Raw genomic sequence first — 22873 nt, 5'->3', positions numbered from 1 at the left:
CTGTGATCAACTTTTTTTTTTTTTAACTGGCACCCCTATCCCTTGAAGATGGATGCCACAGCCCCCTCTGGAAAAGGTGATGAGAGAACATTAACCTATAAAATGGCAAGGCAGCCCAATGGATCTGGAGGCCATGTCTCTCTCTCGTTTTGCATGCAAATCCTGTTAAAGTCAAGAGATATAGACCCGCTCTACAGAGACTGAGGACTATTAAGGCTTTAAATCCAAATCGGTGTCATCTTTATTGCTACTGCTGTTCCACTTCAGGAATTTCTTTACTGCCTGCAGAGACTCTGTCACACAAAGAAATACATCTTTATTGGGTCCTCACTTGGTCTTTGCCTTTTTTATTTAGGGAAATGCACCCGTTGTAAGCACTGTGTTTGTGGCAGTGGCGATGACAGGGCACTGGCAGAAACTGGGTTGCATTTCAAATTAAAGTAAGAAGCATGGCCCCTGATTCATAGTTACACGCAACTTCCTAAGCAGTCTGTTTCCCCCATTCATTCACCTCAGCTTCCATTTTGTGCATGCTCCTGGCACTTCTGTGGAAGTGAATGGGAAGGTGTCTGGATTGGGATAGTTTAAAGAAACATCTGAGCAACCATGTTCCTGACCCCCTTAGAAACGGCATCGGCCAATTTCGCTGCTTCCTCTTGCTTTAGAGAACCATCATCCTCAAAGGAAAAGCTCAGGAATGGATGTCGGTACACAGGGATGAAAAACAACAACAACACACCACGCCATGCATACTTCCGCAGTTTGCACATTTTGCGGAGAGGCATTTGTTGGCATAATCATGATTAATCCTGGGTTGGAAACCTGACAATCTGGCATGACCAGTGGCCAGAGGGAGACCAGTGGAGAGCCATATACTCTCTTAGGAAGACAGTTGTGTGGGTGTTGGGTTCTTGACAAATAATTTGTGATCCAAAGGAATAAAGCCTTCCTTTTTTTGGGACAGCACTGTATCCCCCCCCCCCCCTTCTCAGCTCATGACCATTAATGTGAGAACAGAAGAGCTCTGCTGGGTTGTATTGAAGCATTCTGAGGATTGTCATATCCGTTGGATAAAACAGCTCTTGGACTGGGAAAGATTCCACGACAGTGACCTATGACACTTCTGAAAGTAAAATGCTTTCCAAAAGCAGAGTGGGGCTACTGATCTATTTTACTTATTTTCCAAGCTCATTCGTGCAATGTAGGTTAAGAGTGTTACCATGAAAGGATGTCTCTGATAAATGAAATTCAAGTTATCAGAGGTGGTAGCTATCGCTCCGTCCAGCACTTACTTACTCGTTTTGCTATTCTCAGAGACAAAAATGTGGGATGTTTGCATGGCTGTTACCTGGTTATTTATAGCATAAGAAGAGTTCTGATGGATCAAGTGGAAGTCCCCTCTAGCCCAGCATCCTGTTCCAACAGTGGCAATTTAAATACTGGGGAAATATAAATTCCTCACGCCAACAAGCTATCTTCAACTGGAACCACAGGTCAATGACAACTCTGCAAATTATTCTGCTATAACACAGCTGCTTTGAAAGGCCTGCAGTCTCAGTTCCTTTCCTATGGCCAAAATAGCACCAATTGTATTGTCTAGAGAATATAAAGTTTGAGAACAGATTGTCCGCTGCTTCACATGACAAATCCCTGGTTTCATAGCAGAAATCTCTGAAAACTGATGACCAGCTAAGCTTGTGTGCCTGTGATATTCAGAGAACCGAATGTCCTACCGCACGGGTATTGGTTTTTATATGTAATCCATCCAGTGGTTTTATTTGTTCAATTTTTTTTTAAAAAAAGGCTTAATTGGATTTTAATTTAACTAAGTGGATGTGCTTTAGTGGAGCACATTTGTAATGGACATCAGTATTAGAACCTGAGATATGAAAGCTAGGAGCTAAATGAAACCTTATACCTAGGTTATGGGCACAACAACGGAATGTCTAGGTGTGCTTTTTTATAACAAGAATACAGAGTTGAAAATGAATGAACTGCAGCTAAAATATTATGTTCATTTTTCACATGGTCTAGTGAGTCCTTCCCTTCCCGCCCCCTAATATTCTTCAGAGAATCTCTTCTCCAATCTTCAGAAAGTAGCTGGAAGTGGGGAGAAAGAAAAAGGTGGCCCTTTCCTTCCACTCTGCAGTTTTAACCTGAAATCTTTTTTTTAAAAAAATATTTTTTATTAATTTTCCAACATAAATTTGTACAAAATTTAACATCCAATTCTCGCCAACTGCTTCTTTTGGACCTCCATCAGCATGTCTGACAATTCTCCGTATTCTCACATTTTCTCACATTTCTCAAATTAATATTGCACTATATCATTATTTACCTTATCATATTATTTATACAATATTTCTACCGTTACTTCTCACAGAGCTTCTTGAAAACTTACAAACGTTAACTGTTCATCACATATATGTTTAATATATTCTGTAAATTTGTTCCAGTCCTCAGTGAATCTCTGATCTTGTCTGTTCCGAATCCTGCCTGTTAATATAATAATAATAATAATAATAATAATAATAATAATAATAATAATTTATTATTTATATCCCGCCCATCTGGCTGGGCCTTCCCAGCCACTCTGGGCGGCTTCCATAAAAACCAAAAATACAGTAAAATCACACGTTAAAAACTTCCCTGAACAGGGCTGCCTTAAGATGTCTTCTGAATGTCAGGTAGTTGTTTATCGCTTTGACATCTGCTGGAAGGGCGTTCCACAGGGTGGGCGCCACTACCGAGAAGGCCCTCTGCCTGGTTCCCTGTAGCTTTGCTTCTCGCAATGAGGGAACCGCCAGAAGGCCCTCGGCGCTGGACCTCAGCGTCCGGGCAGAATGATGGGGGTGGAGACGCTCCTTCAGGTATACTGGACCGAGGCCGTTTAGGGCTTTAAAGGTCAGCACCAACACTTTGAATTGTGCTCAGAAACATACTGGGAGCCAATGTAGGTCTTTCAAGACCGGTGTTATATGGTCTCGGCGGCCGCTCCCAGTCACCAGTCTAGCTGCCGCATTCTGGATTAGTTGTAGTTTCCGAGTTACCTTCAAAGGTAGCCCCACGTAGAGTGCATTGCAGTAGTCCAAGCGGGAGATAACCAGAGCATGCACCACTCTGGCGAGACAGTCCGCAGGCAGATAGGGTCTCAGCCTACGTACCAGATGGAGCTGGTAAACAGCTGCCCTGGACACAGATTTGACCTTTGCCTCCATGGACAGCTGTGAGTCCAAAATGACTCCCAGGCTGCGCACCTGGTCCTTCAGGGGCACAGTTACCCCATTCAGGACCAGGGAATCCTCCACACCTGCCCGCCTCCTGTCCCCCAGAAACAGTACTTCTGTCTTGTCAGGATTCAACCTCAATCTGTTAGCCGCCATCCATCCTCCAACCGCCTCCAGACACTCACACAGGACCTTCACTGCCCTCACTGGTTCTGATTTAAAAGAGAGGTAGAGCTGGGTATCATCTGCATACTGATGAACACCCAGCCCAAACCTCCTGATGATCTCTCCCAGCGGCTGCATGTAGATGTTGAAAAGCATGGGGGAGAGGACAGAACCCTGAGGCACCCCACAAATGAGAGCCCAGGGGTCTGAACACTCATCCCCCACCACCACTTTCTGAACACGGCCCAGGAGGAAGGAGCGGAACCACTGTAGGACAGTGCCCCCAGCTCCGAGCCCCTCAAGACGGTCCAGAAGGATGTCATGGTCGATGGTATCAAACGCCGCTGAGAGATCCAGCAGAACTAGGAAACAGCTCTCACCTTTGTCCCTAGCCCGCCGGAGATCATCAACCAGTGCGACCAAGGCAGTTTCAGTCCCATGATGAGGCCTGAATCCCGACTGGAAGGGATCCAAATGGTCCGCTTCTTCCAGGCGTGCCTGGAGTTGTTCGGCAACCGCTCGCTCTATCACCTTGTTAATTTGTCCAGTTCTGCATATTCCATCAATTTCATTCTCCATTCTTTGATCGTAGGCATTTCTTCTTGTTTCCATTTCTGGGCCATCAAAATTCTAGCTGCTGTTACTGCATATAAGAATACCTTCACATCCTTCTTTTTGATTTCATAACCTAACATTCCTAGTAAAAATGTCTCTGGCTTCTTAACAAATGTATATTTCAACATTTTCTTTAACTGTTTTAACCTGAAATCTTAGGTGCAGTACTGCGCCCAGAGCTCAGAATCTGCTAGCACCAATGAAACTCCCTTTTGCAAAATCCGCCTAGAACAATGGGAGTTTTGAACACTAATGGACAATCAGATTGGGGGTTTGGTAGCGCCCTTGACCAGAGTTAGCGACAACTGTCTGGCATGATGCTTAAACCAGGATAGAGAAGGATGGAGAGGATTTGCACAAGGGAGGGGAGAGACATGGGGGGGGCACATGATTCCGTAGCCTGTTGCACATCCCGGAATCAGGAAGGAGGAAGGCTGTGGCCCTCCAGATGTTATGGACTCCAGCAGGACTCATCTAATGTCCTTAAATTGTTAGACATTTAATGAGAAGGGTTAACTGGTAGACCCTACCCACCCTAATTCCATTTCATTTTTACCCTTGATCAAATTGAGCCACAGCTGTTTAATTAAAGCAAAAACAAAAAAGGAAAAAGAAGAAGTGTTTATGTGCATTGCAGTTGGGAACAATTTGCTCACTGCTATTTTACAAACCAACCCAAAAGATTCTTGCTGGGATTTTAGTAGCTTGTGTAACGTGCCTAAATCATCGTTAAGTGAAGGCCTGTGGAGCTGTGGAAAGCATGCCTTGCAATGAACTTGATAAAGAGAGATGGAAGTCGATTCCTAGCCACCTCTCCATACATAGATACTTGAGCTGTTGGCTGTAGCAGAAGCTGCTCCAAACACTGTGGTGCGTTAAAAGTCGTTGGGTGTGCATAAGGCACCACCAGAAACGTCTGGAAATTTCAGCCACTAAATGGGATCCGTAGCGAAAGCATGTTGCAGTGCTCATTTGATCTCCTGACCGCTGAGTCACTGTTGCTTGCTGGAAAGGAGACAGGGAGGGAAAAGGTGAAGGGCATGTTACTGCAGTGTAAACACGCCAGCAGGAGTGCCAGATTGGATTTGCCATTGCGTTTGCACTGTGCCAGCCTTGCCACCTCTCCTTCGTAAGCGGCAGCAACTTAGCTGCCAGGAGGGCACCTGCACGTCGCCACGCCACCATTCATGTGTTTTGCTCCTGAATGGGAGGTTTCAAAATTTTGACCAGAGGTCGTTTTCAGTCAGTGAAACAGGCCTGAGGGCTCATTTGTGCACGAGGAGCTCTGGAACATTAAAAAAAAATTGGACCTGGCAATTTTTTAGGACTTTGGAAACTCAGCATCTAAAGACTGATTTTTAAAATATTTTCTACCTGTCAAGAAAGTTATTGATGTTTAGTCAGAATCTCCTTTCTTGTAACTTGAATCTGTTGGTTCGAGTCCCTACTCTCCAGAGCAGGAGAAAACAAGCTTCCTCCGTCTTCCATGTGACAGCCCTTGAGATATTTGAAGGTGGCTATCCTATCTTCTCTTAGCCTCCCCTTTTCCAGGCTAAACATACTCAATTTCCTCAACCGTTCCACATTGATAGAGGAGCCTGGTTTGCTTGCACATCCAGCCAGAGTAGACAAAAGTGAGCTGAGCGGCTCTCAGCAAAAGGCAGCTTCGGGTGTACACAGTAGCACTACGCTCCTCAATGCATGACTGATCCTTGTGACACGACAGAATGTTTATAAAAATTCTCACAGCTGAAGAAAAGGCCAGTTGTCTATTTCTGGCAAATCATCCAGCTCCTGCAAGGGGAGTGAAGGATGGAATATTTTTGGCTGGGGTAAATTATTTGGTGGTACAGTGGTGCCTCGCAAGACGAAATTAATCCGTTCCGTGAGGCTCTTCGTCTAGTGGTTTTTTCGTCTTGCGAAGCAAGCCCATTGACGGCTTAGCGGCTTAGCGCTATTAGCGGCTTTTAGCGGCTTATCGGCTTATCGGATAAGCAGATAAGCGGCTTAGCGGCTTAGAAAAAAGGGGGGGGGAGTAAAAAAACCCTGCAGAAACTCGCAAGACATTTTCATCTTGCGAAGCAAGCTCATAGGAAATTCGTTTTGCGAAGCACCTCCAAAACGGAAAACCCTTTCGTCTAGCGGGTTTTCCGTCTTACGAGGCATTCGTCTTGCGGGGCACCACTGTATAGAAGCCCTATAAGTGATCCCTCCACTAGTCTTGCCTTTGGAATGGATCTGGTATAAGAAATGGAGAACCTCTAGTCAAATCGATTTAAATCACAATTTAAATCACTAGTTGGTAAAGACTTGATTTAAATAAAAAAAAAATTTAAATACAGAAAGACTCATTCTTGCTGGTGTAATCTTAATATTTACAACCAGCTGAAGATTTCATTTTTGGAATAATAAATTTTCAAGAGTAGTTTTTACAGTTATATCAAAAATTACTGATTTGGTTATACTATTAGAAATACATAGACTAATAAAAAATGGTGAAATTATTGTGAGGTTCAATAAGTTAACTGTTTATATTTGGACAACTTTTCTGCTGTCCTTTATTGGAAGGTGAAAAATAATAATTTCCTTAATAACAATTTAAACAATTTATTTAACTAAAACAGTAACATTATACAATATGTATCCATCTTTGTTAACTGATGTGGTTAAATGTTTAAAAATACCAAAAACCTTAGACTGAGTTTTAGCACACATGAAAAACTTAAACAAATCCTAATTTTCTGATGCATAACCTTTGGACTAAAATGTAGCTTAAATAGAAAACTATCTTTAGAAAGTTTTTCCCTCCAAAAGCATTTTATTTTTAAAATCTGATTTAAATTTTAACAAAAATCTGATTTGTTTTTTTTTAAATCCCATTGATTTTTATCCACCCTGCCTCTGGTCCAGCCTGGCCACTCTGAGTCTACTTTCAATATTATCATCTCTGATATTCTACTTATTTGTCTTGGGCTCAATGTTTGTTACAATAGCATGCTAATGTTTTCTCTTGGTACGTCTAGGGCTAGGATGGCTGTGTCCTTGGGACACTGGATCATCGCACTAATAAATGCTGTTGGGAAATGAAAACACTAATAAGGGTGCTAATTACCAACGTGTGGAAGCTGCTGGCGCCGTGTCTCTGTGTCTCCCGTGCACATATGATTCTGTGTAGCAACAATAACAACAACGATGACAAAATCAGACTTCCACGAAACATTTGTAGATGTGGGAATTCCCCAGGGATGGGGAAATGTGTGGGGAAATGTATTTCAGACATCAGTACAAGGATAGTTAAAGCAATACCTTTATTAGGAATCCACCAAAAATCACAAAGTAATGTGCAGGGTTTTGATTATGTAATTCTAAGCTTCTTTAGTGGCTGGAGGCCATGTTAAAGCCCTGTAATGATAGGTTGTAAAACACTGGATGGCAGATCCCTGGTTGTCTTTTCCCTCCAGTTCTTAGGTTCTCCCTCTGGATGGCTAAATCTGACATGGCTCCAAAGCAGATGATAAAGTACCTGTAGACATGTTCAGCCAAGGCCTAAGCTTGTTCACTAGGCAACAAGTTCAGGAGAAGTCCCTGGGATTTCCTTTGATGTAAATTGTTTAGTTGTGAAGACACTAAGGACTGGGGGGACTCTAAATCATGAGGAAGAGGCACCAATCTTTCACTTGGGTGCTACCACAGCAGAAAGCTCAATCCAGCTGGAAGCTATCGTATTTTTCGCTCTATAGGACGCACCCGACCATAGGACCCACCTTGTTTTAGAGGGGGAGAACAAGAACAAAAATTTCTCCCCCTCTCTGCTCAGCACCCCTTCAGCGAAGCGGCAGGAGAAATGGAGTCCCTTTTCTCCTCCTGCTTGGCTGAAGGGGCGCTGCGCAGCTCTCCCTCTCTGCTGAAGCCAGGAGAGTCTTGCTCTCCCGGCTTCAGCAAAAGGAACCCAAAGCCTTCGGAGCGCAGAGGGAGCCCCCGCTGCGCTCCGGAAGCTTCAGGCGGCTATCCCTGAAGCCTGGAAAGCGAGAGGGGTCGGTGCGACCCCTCTCGCTCTCCAGGCTTCAGCAAAAGCAACGTGAAGCCTCCGGAGCGCGGAGGGAGCGCTCCCTTTGCACTTCAGAGGCTTCGCGTTGCTATCGCTGAAGCCAAGGAGCCTGCATTCGCTCCATAGGACGCACACACATTTCCCCTTAATTTTTGGAGGGGAAAAGGTGCATCCTATAGAGTGAAAAATACGGTATATCTGCAGAGTCAAGAAGTTGATCTGCTGAAATGTAATGGCAGGTGGTGCCACGAACGCTCCACTCCTTGTTGCATATCTCTTTGCAGCTCCTCTTGAATTGTAGCCATTCTGCTGATTTCAAAAACTTCGTGCCATATCCTCCCTGAATCCAAAAGGTGTGTCCTCCCTTTTTAGTCTTCAATAGAGAGTAACCTTCCTTCCTGTTTACTGGCTTACACAGTGGTCTCCCCGATCCTGACAGTCTTTGTTTGCCTTTTAGTCTCCTCATCCCATGCTCCCTTTGGTCATCTTGGTTGTACAGTGTTTCCCCTCTTCTTGGGATTCTAGCTTGGTCTGAAGCAGTGATGGCCAAACTTGGCCCTCCAGCTGTTTTGGGACTACAATTCCCATCATCCCTGACCACTGGTCCTGTTAGCTAGGGATGATGGGAGTTGTAGTCACTCCAAAACAGCCAGAGGGCCAAGTTTGGCCATCACTGGTCTAAAGCTTCAATGCTATGCAGTGCTTTTCTTCAAGAAAAATAGGTGCAGGATCTCACCATGAAGTTGTTAGAGTAAGTCGCCGCTTCCCTCGTTCTGTTAGATTCAGGCAGATGGCTAGGGCAGCTCGGAAGGGCCCTCACTCAAACATGCGCACTTGCAGTGGTAGAAGACTGTCTGGGAAGCTTGAAGCAGCCGCTGTTACACAGGAGTTGGATTGAAGAAAAGGAAATGTGAATTGGCCCTGCCCCATAGCTTGACCAGTTGTGGCTAGGAGCTAGGTGGAGTCATAGACCTAAAATAAGTGTGGACTCACACGTACTGGCCAGCTTCTGTTTTGACTTGAAATGTTCATTTTAGACTTCTCAGAAGTACGTAATGGCAAGAAGCAGGCAGGGGGAGTGCCAGCCCTCAATAGCACCCACCTGAGAGGTGCTGTGCTCTGGCCCACTGCAAAAAAAGTACTGATCCTGTGGACCACTGCATTGCCCTGATCTCCGAGAGCATCAATTGGGCCTTACTTTTCAAGAAGTTATTGGCCTTTACGAAAACATTTGGGCTGCCATCTTCTTTGCTCAGCTCTCTACACATCACTCGTTGTTCATTCAAGCATTTGGGTTGGTTCCTGTTGCCTCCATTGCATGTGTTTCTTGGCTTTCAGCTTTTACAGATTTATGATACCCACTTGATTATTGAAGGTGGATGTACAAAGCATAGTCATGTTCAAAGCTACTATACTTCAAAGTCCATTTAAAAAATCAACCAACAATGTGTGCTCTCCAAACCTCCAACAAAGGACTTCCAAAGGGATGCAAAATTGTGTGTAATCGAAGCAAGGTACAACAAAATGTTGAGGGCAATTTAAATTTGTTGTAATTAGATTGACAGCAGCGTTTGCTAAGTGCCTTCCATTCTAGGCCTAATTCAATTTGGAGTTAGGTCAAAATGCAGAAGTAGGCGGCTGTATCAGATTTTAATTTTAATTACCTTTTCCTTTATTGAAAATGGTGGAAATGTTCCTGGCGGTGGAACAGTCCCTTCTACTTCTAAGCTATTGCTAACATTTTCATGGTAGAAACTGAACGAATGAATGGGGGGGAAATGGATAGCTAGCTTAGATAAATCTTTCACTGCTTGTGTTCTGCCAGCTATAGGGGAAAGCTTAGACATTTAATTTAACTAGATCAGGCGGATGGGAGGAGGCTGAATGAAGAAGAGAGGAACTGGTGGTGTGTGACCAGAACAGGCAAATGTCGCGGCTTCCTTGAGGGGAGTCCACAGATAGTTGGTGATGCTGTGGGTGTTTTCAAAACTGCCTGTCTCTGCATATGTTGAAATTCCATGTGGTTCAAAATCAGGGGCAGTGTTCTTCCATGAAACCTTCTCAACTTAAGAGTATAACTTTTGTTGAAGCCACACAAAAGTCAGTTTTGTGCACACACTGCTTTCCCCCCCCCTCTCTCTCCATCCTCCAGTCAGGTGAGCAAAAGGTGTTATGCCTGGGAAGCGGCCTAGTCTGGAGGATGGTCCCAGGGGCCATATAGAGAGTCCTGAAGTGCTGCCTTCATTTTCCAGGCTCCTCTTATTGCATAAGGAGTTTTCATTCCACCTCCAGGAATGTGATGATAGCAGCAGGACCTTCCAAGCCCTTCCTTTAATTACCCCCAATTTTAGCATCCTGCTCTTGTGAGATCAGCATAACCAATAGTGTCCCTGTAGTGCCCGCCCATTGATTGAGACCTTTCCTCCATGGGTGCTGTCTGGATATTGCCAGAGAGCAGGGCCAGGACTGGTGGGGGACAAAGGAATTGCCAGGGATTGTGGGGAATACAGTGGTACCTCTGGTTACGAACTTAATTCGTTCCGGAGGTCTGTTCTTAACCTGAAACCATTCTTAACCTGAGGTACCACTTTAGCTAATGGGGCCTCCTGCTGCTGCCGCTGCGCAATTTCTGTTCTCATCCTGAGGTAAAGTTCTTAACCCGGGGTACTACTTCCAGGTTAGCAGAGTCTGTAGCCTGAAGCACCGCTCAATAACCTGAGGTACCACTGTACTGCATTTTATCTTCTCCATATTGCTATTCTTTTTTCATTTTGCTTCCGGATCATGATTGCTACGAGCTAGCCTATAAGAATAAAGGTAAAGGGACCCCTGACTCCAGTCCAGTCTAGTCACGGACGACTCTAGGGTTGCGGCACTCATCTCGCTTTACTGGCCGAGGGAGCTGGCGTTTGTCCACCGACAACTTTCCGGGTCATGTGGCCAGCATGACTAAGCTGCTTCTGGTGAACCAGAGCAGCACACGGAAATGCCATTTACCTCCCCGCTGGAGTGGTACCTTATCTACTTGCACTTTGATGTGCTTTCGAATTGCTAGGTTGGCAGGAGCAGGGACCGAGCAACAGGAGCTCACCCCGTTGTGGGGTTTCAAACCGCCAACCTTCTGATCGGCAAGCCGTAGGCTCTGTGGTTTAGACCACAGCGCCAACCACGTCCCCTGGCCTATAAGAATAGCAGCAGTTAATTTAACAGTAGGCACATTATGATCGGCATATCTGTCTTTTGAATTATCCATGAATAACGGGGTTTTTGAATGTATATAAACAGGCTTCTGACTGAGACCGGAATAGACACATGGCTCTTCCCAAACTCCAGACCTACAATCTGCCATCATTGCATGGATGTCTTGTCTGCTAACAAGATAACACATTTTATTCCAAACCTCCCACTTACCTTATGTGTTTGTAGACGCCACCCTCCCCCAGCTTTGGACAATTGAGTGCTTCCTCCAAAGTACCTTTCTCTTTAACGCATCTTTTCAAAGTTAATAGGGTAGGCTGGAGGGTTCTCGTAATCAAATCTGAATTGTCTGAAGCATGCCTGGCTTGCAGCCTTTGAGCATCAGATGAAACTGTTGTCTGTGTTCTCCTGGGTTACCTTGTGTTCCCTGAGATCTCTCTGGTTGCTTTGCTCTGGGAATTGACAGCACACCCAGGCACTGGTCCCCATCTGTTGCGGCTGCATCGCTCGCTGGACCTGAAACATTTCAATTTTGCTTTCTTTTCTCTGGGAATATTTGTTCTTGTTAAGTGCATTTCTATGGATATTTCAACCCAAGGTGCAGGATTTTACAGAGCTGTAAGTAATGGATTTGTGTGAGTCATCTGTGTTTTTCCTGAGGCTATAGAAGAAGCAGATAAACCGTGCCTGTTAAAGGGAAACTGTGTCTATCAGTGCAAGACCAAGGCTGGGAGAAAGGGGAGAGAAGGGGAGAAAGGGGAGAGAAATTTGTTTAGCTGAATAGAAATAGTCCTTGTGTATTTTACTGAGTGGATGTGTTTTGTCTGTTCTGCCTGTATAAACTGACACAGTGACGCTTTCCCCCTGATTACAACAAAATGAAAGGTTGTAGATCATGTTCTCCTTCCAGGGTGTTTTTCAACCACAACTTTTTTCTCCTTCGCAATTTACAGAGAAAGATTAGATATTCCAGGGAGATATTCAGTGGAGTGCAAGGGGTGTGGGTGAGAATTTGCTGAATGTATGTTTAACCATCTGTTCTCTGTACCCTGCAGTGTCTGTCTTCTGCTTGTCTGGTAGAAGCAATCTCAGCTTCCTAATACACATACACACACGTATGCATGCATGCATGTATCTTGGCTTATTAGTTGCAAACATTGCTGTTGATGGTGCTTTAAAAAAATAATAATATAGATATATTTTTCCAGTTTGAGATATAACAAAAACATTGGCTTTTATAAAGATTCACCGTTCGGGCAACTTTCAGTTTGTGTCTGGCCTGTAAACCACAGGCACGTAAATCTCAAAGCACTCAAATCCTGCGAACAGGAGCTTATGTTGCAGCAGCAAAGCCAAACGCATTGCCCCCGGCTTCAAAGAACCCATTGATACAATGTGTTCCGTGTGAAAATGGGCTTCCTTTGAGCTGCCCTGTACCTACAGCTAATCAGAAGGCATTGGACAAATCAAAGGTTTGATTTGTCCCCCCATGTATCACATAATCAGCTTGTCAGATTGTTTGCTGGAGGTGATTTCTTCCTTAAATTAAAGCATTTTAACACAGCTTTTGTGCAGAAGCCACGGGCACTTGATGCATTTTCGTGCATTGCTTCCTATCTGCCATGACTCAAGGCAACTGCTGAAGTTCTGGCAGGTGGGTGATGCCAGGTGGGCCCCCTCTCTTCCCTCCCTTCCTCACCTGGCAGCGAAGATGGAAGCTATGCTTGCTGTCTGGGTTGGCAGAGTCAGGGCAGCTGCGGAAGTTCAGGGGAGCAGTTGATCTCCCTGTGCCCTGCCATTAAAGGTAAAAGGACCCCTAACCATTAGGTCCAGTCGTGGCTGACTCTGGAGTTGCGGCGCTCATCTCGCTTTATTGGCCGAGGGAGCCGGCATACAGCTTCCGGGTCATGTGGCCAGAATGACTAAGCCGCTTCTGGCAAACCAGAGCAGCGCATGGAAACACCGTTTACCTTCCCACCGGAGCGGTCCCTATTTATCTATTTGCACTTTGACGTGCTTTCGAACTGCTAGGTTGGCAGGAGCAGGGACTGAACAACGGGAGCTCACCCCGTCGCGGGGATTCGAACCACCGACCTTTTGATCGGCAAGCCCTAGGCTCTGTGGTTTAACCACAGCGCACCCACGTCCCTTGCCCGGCCATTAGGCCCTGGCAAATAGGACCTGTGGACTGGACAAAGGTGGTTGGCAGAATCAAGGCCGCTGTTCTACCTCCGGCAGGTGGGCAAAGCAAGGCCCAGCTTCACCTTGCCTTCAGCCTATGGGTTGCTTCTACACTTAACGTCACTTCCAGATGACCCTGAGCGGTTTGCAACAATGTTTGGTTACACCTGCTATTTATTGAGCATTCTTTCTGATCTGATTTGATTGCAGGACGATTAGACCACATTGGTTATTTAATGATTATTCATTATGATTTGGTTTTTAGATGGCAAGCATTGCACCAAACAAGTATTATCCTGCATTTTCTAGCACATTTCCCCATCTCTTTCTTTATTGCAAAAAATGTTTCATATTTGAGGGAAGCGAGTCTGTTGCGTGAGACCTCCAAATCCACTTTAAGGGTGCAATGTGAGTATGTGATTGAGTCCTACCCAAAAGCAGTGACGGCCTGGAAATGGCCCCAGTTCAAATAGAGCATTGTTATTCTGTTAGTAGGAAGAGGAATTAAAATGCAGGTTCCCTGCAGCATTTGAGTTGTTGTTGTTGTTGTTGTTGTTTTGTTGTTTTGTTGTTGTTGTTGTTTTGTTGTTGTTGTTGTTGTTGTTGTTGTTATTATTATTATTATTTTGCATTAAATTTATATACCATCCTTCATTTGTAGATCTCAAGGTGGTTCACAGCATACAAACACAAGAGAAAAACACAAAATGCATAATAAAAACAAGAACAAGCACAAAACAAAGCAATAACCCCCTCTCCCACAAACACATTTAAAATGATATAGGATGTTAGCCAAAAGCCTGGTCCAAGCAGCATACAGCTATAATATCTGTTAGTGCCTTTCCCTGTGAGTGAGCTCCTTCTGTAGCGTCCACTCAGAAATAAGTTGCATTCAGTCAATATATTTTCTAACGCTAATTGAAAACCACCTTCCACCTGTTCTACCCCTGTGTATGGCTTCCTGTTGATCCAAGTTGTGGGGAAAGTGAAGTGTGGTCTCTGATTTGCCTTTTGAGTAGCCTTTCTTGAATGCACCAGTGTCAGTTTCTCTTCCTGTGGTGGGGGAGAAGATTTTAGTTATCGATTTCCTCTCGTATTTCCTTTCTTGAAACAAACACTGAAATAATGCTAAAGGGGGGGGGGGGCGGACGCGAGGAAATTGTGTATGTTTTCTGGAGAAGAGTTTGATTGGTTTTTGCCCAATACACATTCCGTGTTCTGCAAACAACAGAAAATAAAAACAACATCAAAATTAGGCCTGGGGAATATATTGAAATATCGCCCAGGACAGGTATGAGAAGCAGACCGCGATATTGATTTCACTCAGTCAAAAGTTCCTTCCTCCAGTGGGCACTGCTAGCAGAGGCGGTGGTTTCACCAGAGATATATTGCTGAGTGAAACCAACATCCCATTCTGCCCTCATACGACGCAGAGGGAGAAACAAGCTGTATTGGCCACAATGTTGGGCTGGCGATACACCACGATGTTGAAAAGCTGATGTCGTCCAGCCCTAATCAAAGTGTTATAAACTATTGTGAAGTATGAAGCAGAGCTGGAGCAGAATAAAATTATGCTAAAATGGGAATAATATATAGGGGGGGGGGGACATTTCTATGGAGATATTGGAAAGTCTTTGCAACAAAGACCATAAATTCTATCTGAGCATGGCAGAGAACTGTCATGTGCAAGAGTTATATGCAAGATGGTTCATAACACCCATTGCAATAAAGAGAATAAATGAGAACTATTCAAATAATGTTGAAAATATCAGAATCAAAACCAGATATCTTCAACGTGTTTGCTGAGAATGCCCCATAGCAAGAAGATACTAGAGAATGATTAATAATATTATTGAAAAAATATTAAAATATGCAATTCTTCTACAGTGGTGCCTCGCAAGACGAAATTAATTCGTTCCGCGAGTTGCTTCGTCTTGCGATTTTTTCATCTTGCGGAGCGCGGATTCCCCGGGTATTAACGGTTTTACAAAAAAGGAAGCAAACTCGCAAGACGTTATCATCTTGCGAAGCAAGCCCATAGGGAAATTCGTCTTGCGAAGCACCTCGAAAAACGGAAAACCATTTCGTCTAGCGAGTTTTTCGTCTTGCGAGGCATTTGTCTTGTATATCCTCATTTTTTTATATACTGTATATCCTCATTTTTTTAATCACTTAAATTATATGAAGCGTTTTGGAAAACCTCATACAGGGCTAGCATCTTAAATATCTACTGTGGTTAGAGTACTCCGTGTAAAATACTCGCGATTTGAAATACCTTCTGTGAAAGATTGGAACGTGCACTTGTGTTAAAATTAACTCATATTAAATTTAGTGAAATCTGGGGGCACATTTAGGGAAATCAGTAATTAAATTTGATAATTAAAGCTCCCCCCCCCCGTAATGGTTCTAGGGGTTGCTCGTGCGTAAGTCGTCGCCACACCTGGCTGAGTCACCTGGGTGAACCCTTTCTGTCCGGACAGCCACTCATCCGTGTCCGTCTCAATCGCTGGCAGAACCCGTCAGTGGGCGTTTCTTGAACTTTTTCCAGCAAAGAAGTTCTTTGACGCCAAGTCTCTGCCTACTCTCCCTGCGCGGAAGTCTTCTGCGCAGGGAGGGTGTGGGCAGTGGAGGACCCGTGCTCTCCCCGCTGGTCTCCGGTGAGAAGTCATGGAGCCTCCTCACCGATTCCCCCATCTGCCCCCCTTCTCCACTGGTGCTACGCTGATTTCCTTCCCCCGCCGATGGGCTGCCTCTCTCCCTCCTGGGTCGCTCTCCGGCATCCCTCTGGAGCCCTCCCTCCTCCTCTGGCTCCGATGGCAGTTCCCTGACACCCCCCAATGCAGGAATAGAAAATGATAGTCAAACAGTTTTGAGAAGTAAATCCCAACACTATTCCCTCACCTTGGAGAATCCAGACCAGGCATAGGCAAACCCAGCCCTCCAGATGTTTTGGGACTACAACTCAAATCATCCCTGACCACTGGTCCTGTTAGCTAGGGATGATGGGAGTTGTAGTCCCAAAACATCTGGAGGGCCGAGTTTGGCTATGCCTGATCCAGACTGAGAGGGTAGGCAGAATTTGCAAAGCAGAAATCTCAAATTTAACGGCATGCAAGCAATGTAAAAGCCTTAACAGGGTTTTTCCTGGCCCTGCTGAGCAGTCTGGTGCTGCAGTTGTGTTTTACCACACAAAAAACAATAATAAATAAGGTTGTTTGTCTTTGTGGTGGTGGAATGGTAGGATATCGTATAAAACACTGGAATGTTGTAGGCTTAACAACAATGTTGTGTTTTAACCTTGGGGTGGTGGGGAGGGGTGGGAGAAAATGGTACATTTTGTCTCACGTCCTTGTGTGGAGTCAAAAAGGGACTTGCTTTTCCCTGGTGTTCTTCATTACTTTGGTCTGTTGACTTTGAAGGCCAGTGTGCCATTTCAAAGCAACATGTGGAGCTAAGCAGCTTTTAAAATTTTCTGCTATACTGCCAGATACCATCAAGAGGAGCATGCAGGACATTCCCAGGTGATCTTCCATTTATATATTGGCCAGGCTCAGACCTGTTCAATTTCTGAAACTGAGCCACATCAGGACCTTTCAGAACATTGTATGTTCATTTGTGTTTGGTCAAAGCACTTTATAATAGAGTGGTGCCTTGATTTAAGAACAGCTTAGTTTATGAACAACTTGGATTAAGAACGCTGCAAACCCAGAAGTAGGTGTTTTGGTGTGTGAACTTTGCCTTGGAATAAGAACATGTTTCGCTTCCTGTTGAGTGTGTTCCGTTTGTAAATTGAGTTCCCCGCTGCTATGGGAAAGCACGCCTTGGTTTAAGAACACTTTGGTTTAAGAACACACTTCCGGAACGGATTAAGTTCGTAAACCAAGGTACCACTGTATATTTAAAAATACCTAAGAGGATCCTGTTGCTCTCATGTCCTGCCTGTAGGCTTCCCATGTGAATCTGGGTGGCCACTGTAAGAACAAGATGCTGACCTGATCCTGCAGGACTCCTCTTAAGAATGCCAAGGCACACCGTAAAACGAAACAGCCGACTGACTTCATTGCTTATACTCTTGTTTGCCATTTCTAATCTTCAAGGATTTGCACCTGACCTTTAGCAAAGCAAGCCTGTCAAAGAGTGGGTCCCCTGCAAGGAGCTTAGCTTTGCAAGACTGGTAGAGTGTAGCCCTGTGTATGTTTCCTCGGAGTAAGTCCTGTTGAGTTTATGGGCTCAGTCCTAGGAAGTGGGTATTAGGCCGCAGCCCTATGTGGGAGCAAGCCCTATTAAATTCAGCGGGAATTGCCCACAAGATTTTTTTTAAAACAAATATTTTAAAATTAATTTTAACATATAAATTATAATACATACCACAAAACTTCACATCTTATACAATCTGTTTTTGGACTTCCGCCAGCACCGCTGATGATCCACCATTCTTATCACTTCTTCTGCATTTCTTAAATTCATATTGCCTTTAATTGTCTTAACTAACCATCCTCCCCATTATCCATTTTTGCAATAATTCAAATAATTCACCTCACAAAACTTCTTGCAAACCTACAAACCTAATGTGATCATCACAATTACCTTTCACATAGTCCGTAAATTTACTTCAGTCTTTTGTGAATCTCTGGTCCCGCAGATTTTGAATTCTTCCTGTTAATTTATCTAATTCTGCATAGTCCATCAATTTCATCCTCCATTCTTCTTTGGTCAGTAGTTCCTCTTGCTTCCATTTTTGACCACAAGATAAAATTTTGAAAGTGGTTTGCATAAAGGTAATAAAAATACATTTAATAAAATCCCTGAATGGAAGCAAGATACAGTCATACCTTGGATTACGAACGCTGCGGGTTGCAGACCGCGCGGAACCCAAAAGTACCAGAACGGGTTACTTCTGGGTTTTGGCACTTGCGCATGCACAGAAGCACAAAATGACATCACATTCATGCGCAGAAGCGCCGAATTGCGTCACGCACGTGTGCAGACACGGCACTTCAGGCTGAGAATGCTGTTGGTTGCGAATGTGCCACCCGCACAGATCACATTCACAACCCGAGGTATGATTGTAAAAAACAACAAAATTATCAGAGATAAAACTGAGCAGGATTAGAAGGGTGCTGGAATATGCAGATGTCCCTTGCGGGGATCGAACCTGCAACCTTGGCCTTATCAGCCCCACACTCTAACCAACTGAGCTATCCTAGCATGCTTATCCTAGAATGTCCGCCTGTACTTTGTATTGTGTAATTAGAGGTGGTATGTGTACAGTAGTATTATTTCCATAATCTATTAAGTAGGTCCATGTTCCAATAAATTGCTCCCAGTCCTTTGTTCCTTGGGGAGCTAGATTAGATTAGAAAGACATTCCGGAAGGGGAGGTTGTTTGCTTTGAAATCTAAGCTAACCCCCACCCTCAGATGCTGGAGCCAAGCCGGGAGAGTGGAGTTGGCTTCCTCCATCTTGTTCCCCTTGCAGTTTTACCAGGAGCATCTGGTTGGAAACAAGCTGTTAGTAGTGGAGAAACCTTAATCTGTTCCAGCACAAGCAGTCATTATAATTTTAGAATAAAACAGGCTGTTAACTGTGAGAGGAGGGGGCACCAAAGGCCTAGATTTGAAGTTCCAATGTTTGAGGCAAGAGTATTGGCAACGCCCATAGATTTTGTTTGTAGACCATCAAAGGGTTTGGCTTCTGGTTTGGGCTGTGTCCTCATATGTGCCGGCTGGTTACAGTGATAAACAACTCTTGCCAAATGGGTAGACAGCTAAATAGACGTTTTAAGGAAGAAAACAACAATGCAGTCATAGCCTCTTCGGGGAAGTTTTTAGTGTTTGATGTTGTATTGTGCTTTTGTTTGGAGCTGCCCAGGGTGGCTGGAACAGCCCAGTGAGATCGGCAGCATATACATAAATAAACGTTGTTGTTGTTGTTGTTGTTACATTAAAACCAGCAATAAAACCCAAAATAATAATCGGCGAGAAACTGTGTAATCAGCTAAACCAATACAGTAGATTTTAAAAGCCACAGAAAATAAAACGGTCTTAACCCGGCACTAAAAAGAATATAATGTTGGCCCCCGTCTTCCTTCTGGAGGGTATTCCAGAGCTGAAGCCCCACCATCAAGACGGCTCTCTCCTGTGTAAATGCGTAACACAACTCATCTACAGATGGAAAAAGGACCTGATCTGAAGATCTAAATGCATGGAGAAGGTTGATATAGAAGGGGGCTGTGCTGGTCCCCTTGTGGAGAGGATTCTGCAGTAAAGGTGCCCTCACTATAAAGGTCCTGCTCCATTCTTAAAACTTACTGCAGCATTTTGTTTTTGTAGGACGCTAGTTGAAAAAAAGCATGCTCATTCCCTAATCTCACTTTTTCATCTCTATCATGGTGGGACTGATAAAATTACTTGACAGGATTGCCGGTCTAATGACATACCTTCCAAGAAGACTGATGGATAAACATACTTTGCTATCTGTCCCCATTTTCCTGAATATAATCATATGAGCTCCTTTCTACCAGATGAATTTGTTTCTTTTCTTAGCCATTGTCAGAACCAGATGCCACAAACTTCAGAGTTTGGATCGGCATTTAATCTTGCTAGGACAGCATTGCTCAGTTTCCCTGAGCAAACAAATATGGCCATGTTTCCTATTGATTTTTAGAGATAGGTCATCTTTGTAATGAATCAAAGCTGCCATCCTTCATAAGATGTCATACTTGTTCCTTGATGTAGTCAACAGTTCAGCTCCGTGCATTGTAGCCTGAATCATGGTTGTTGACTTGGAGTGTGAGGCTGGCAAATGATCTTCCGTCTTGGGGAGGGACTGTAGCCCAGTGGCCAAGCTCATACTTTGTATGCAGGACATCCCAGTTTCAATCCCCTGATAGCTCTAGCCCAGTGGTTCCCAATTGGTGGTCTGTGGCACCATTAACATAAAATCTATCATGGTGATATAACACTTTTCAAAAATAGGGGATCTATGGCTTCGCTTTTGAAAAATGGGGTCCACAGAATTTAGCTAACTGGGAACCACTGCTCTAGTTCAAAGGATCAGGTAGCAGGGATGTATTTTCCTAGTAGTGATGTATGGAAGTGAGAGCTGGACTATAAAGAAGGCTGATCGCCGAAGAATTGATGCCTTTGAATTACGGTGCTGGAGGAGACTCTTGAGAGTCCCATGGACTGCAAGAAGATCAGACCTATCCATTCTGAAGGAAATCAGCCCTGAGTGCTCACTGGAAGGACAGATCGTGAAGCTGAGGCTCCAATACTTTGGCCACCTCATAAGAAGAGAAGACTCCCTGGAAAAGACCCTGATGTTGGGAAAGATGGAGGGCACAAGGAGAAGGGGACGACAGACGACAAGATGGCTGGGCAGTGTTCTCAAAGCTACCAGCATGAGTTTGACCAAACTGCAGGAGGCAGTGGAAGACAGGAGTGCCTGGTGTCCTCTGGTCCATGGGGTCACGAAGAGTAGGACGCGACTAAACGACTAAACAACAACAACACAGCAGGAGGGATGAGAATACTCCTCTATCATAGAGTTTGTCTTCTACAGTGGTACCTCGGGTTAAGTACTTAATTCGTTCCGGAGGTCCATTCTTAACCTGAAACTGTTCTTAACCTGAAGACCACTTTAGCTAATGGGGCCTCCTCCTGCCGCTGCGCCGCCGGAGCACGATTTCTGTTTTCATCCTGAAGCAAAGTTCTTAACCCGAGATACTATTTCTGGGTTAGCGGAGTCTGTAACCTGAATTGTCTGTAACCTGAAGCGAATATAACCCGAGGTAGCACTGTACTCACCCACCTTCCTGAGCAAACACCGAGCATCTTGGGGATATGGGATATGGACTTCAAGTGAGTGATCTCGCAACACATTGCTGTGGACACTAACCAGACCAGTTTAAGGTTTCCGCCCCTGCTGCAAACTTCTCTTTGTTGAGTCTCTTCCTCAGCCAAGTGCCTTTCAGTAGTCTCTCTTCTATGTAAGTGGAGTCCCTCCTACCTGGGTGAGCATCTTGAAGCTGCCATTTTTACTTCCACCAGTGCCTCAGAGTTTCAGTACATCAACTGCCTGGGACTGATAAAAGCACCAGCACACATATTTCAAAGCAGAGACCCAGGGACAGTTGTTTACAATAGGCCTTGCCAGGGTACTGACACCCTGGTAGCTGCCCAAGAATCCTGTGAGTTGTCTCTCTGAAAATGAAAGAAATGCAATACAAGTTGTGACTGGCCATGTTCAGCCTGCTGTTCTCCAGAGACTCACTCTTGACACATACTTGATTTAAAAAAAATATACAAGGAATAATCTCTCAAATTTACTTCCGCCAACTCCCAAACATCTCATTTTAGCTGCATAACACGGAAGATGTTTTGATAAGAACAGGTTGTGTCTCCAGAACAGTCTGGTACAAAAAAAAAAATGTATTCACAGTTTTGTCTTTTTAAATTCAGTTTCATCTGCCTCCATCTTAACAAAGCTTGACACTAATCATGGACAGACTCTAGAATTGAAGCAGCGCCCCCCCCCCCAACATGCTGAGATGCACAAAGAATATAGATCTGGAAATATTAGAGCTCTTCGTGGACTCGTGAGTTTTCTCACCATAATTGTGGGTGGAGAAAAGGGATGTGTACAGGTGGGAAGGACGACACATTGATTCACCAAATTTCTCCAAGGGGAATAGAAATTCTCTAATTGTTTCCTGGGGTGGGGTTCACCATTAACTGTGAGAACAGCACAGCTATTTTTCGTTTTCCTAAGTTTGGAGTTTTTGTTGTTATTGCTGCCACTGCCATGGCAAGTGGCAGCAACATCAACTCTGGCCACCATTTTGTATCTCCCACCTTGCCTCAGATCTACCATCTTTCCACAGCATTGGAGGGAAAGTGGGGGATGGCAGCCATCTCACACACACCAAAAAAAAGATGGAGAATATCCTGGGGAAATTCTGCAAAGTGGAAGGGTGGAAAAAAGAAAAATCTCAGACATTTTCTCAGAAAAATTGACCCTACTGGGTCTACATAAACTTTCTGTTTCTCTTTTAAATTCCTAAGTCTTCAATTTTGTTTATTTACCATTTATTTTACTTTATTTTATACATATCTATATTTGTTGTATTTAATGGAGTATGCTGGGTTTTTTTACCCTATAGTAAATTACATCACATTAGATGTGAGAATGGGTAGAAGTCATCACTGTGGCTAAACATCCATTATGTAGCTGTGTTTCTCTCGTTCACCCCTCTTGCTTATCTGCCAAAAATGTGGACAGTTCACATTTTGACTATAGTGCATGTTATGTACTAAGTTGAATAGGATTCAGAATGCAGCAGTCTGATTGGTCCTAGAACAATAGGATCCAGAATGCAGCAGTCTGATTGGTCCACATGAGCCACCCAATCCAGCTCCAGGTGGAAGTGAATCCGCAA

At 44.3% G+C, this 22873-nt stretch overlaps 1 protein-coding gene across 3 annotated transcripts in view; it reads left to right on the top strand.

The window, feature by feature from the left end:
* The window catches only part of PRKAG2 (protein kinase AMP-activated non-catalytic subunit gamma 2), a 209803-nt gene that overhangs the window by 36435 nt on the left and 150495 nt on the right, over nucleotides 1–22873 (top strand). Inside the window, exon 1 of one of the 3 annotated variants that reach the window (XM_079946865.1) lies at nucleotides 11748–11871. The exons of the other annotated variants lie outside the window; for them this stretch is intronic. Within the exon in view, the coding sequence (XP_079802991.1) occupies nucleotides 11833–11871 (39 nt within the window). The 5' untranslated portion in view covers nucleotides 11748–11832. Of the gene's footprint in view, nucleotides 1–11747; nucleotides 11872–22873 lie in introns of those variants that run through there. 3 annotated transcript variants of the gene reach the window in all.

The sequence above is a fragment of the Podarcis cretensis genome, assembly GCF_951804945.1.
Source record: "Podarcis cretensis genome assembly, chromosome: 12".
Lineage (NCBI taxonomy): Eukaryota > Metazoa > Chordata > Lepidosauria > Squamata > Lacertidae > Podarcis > Podarcis cretensis.
This window is presented reverse-complemented; position numbering and strand designations above follow the sequence as displayed.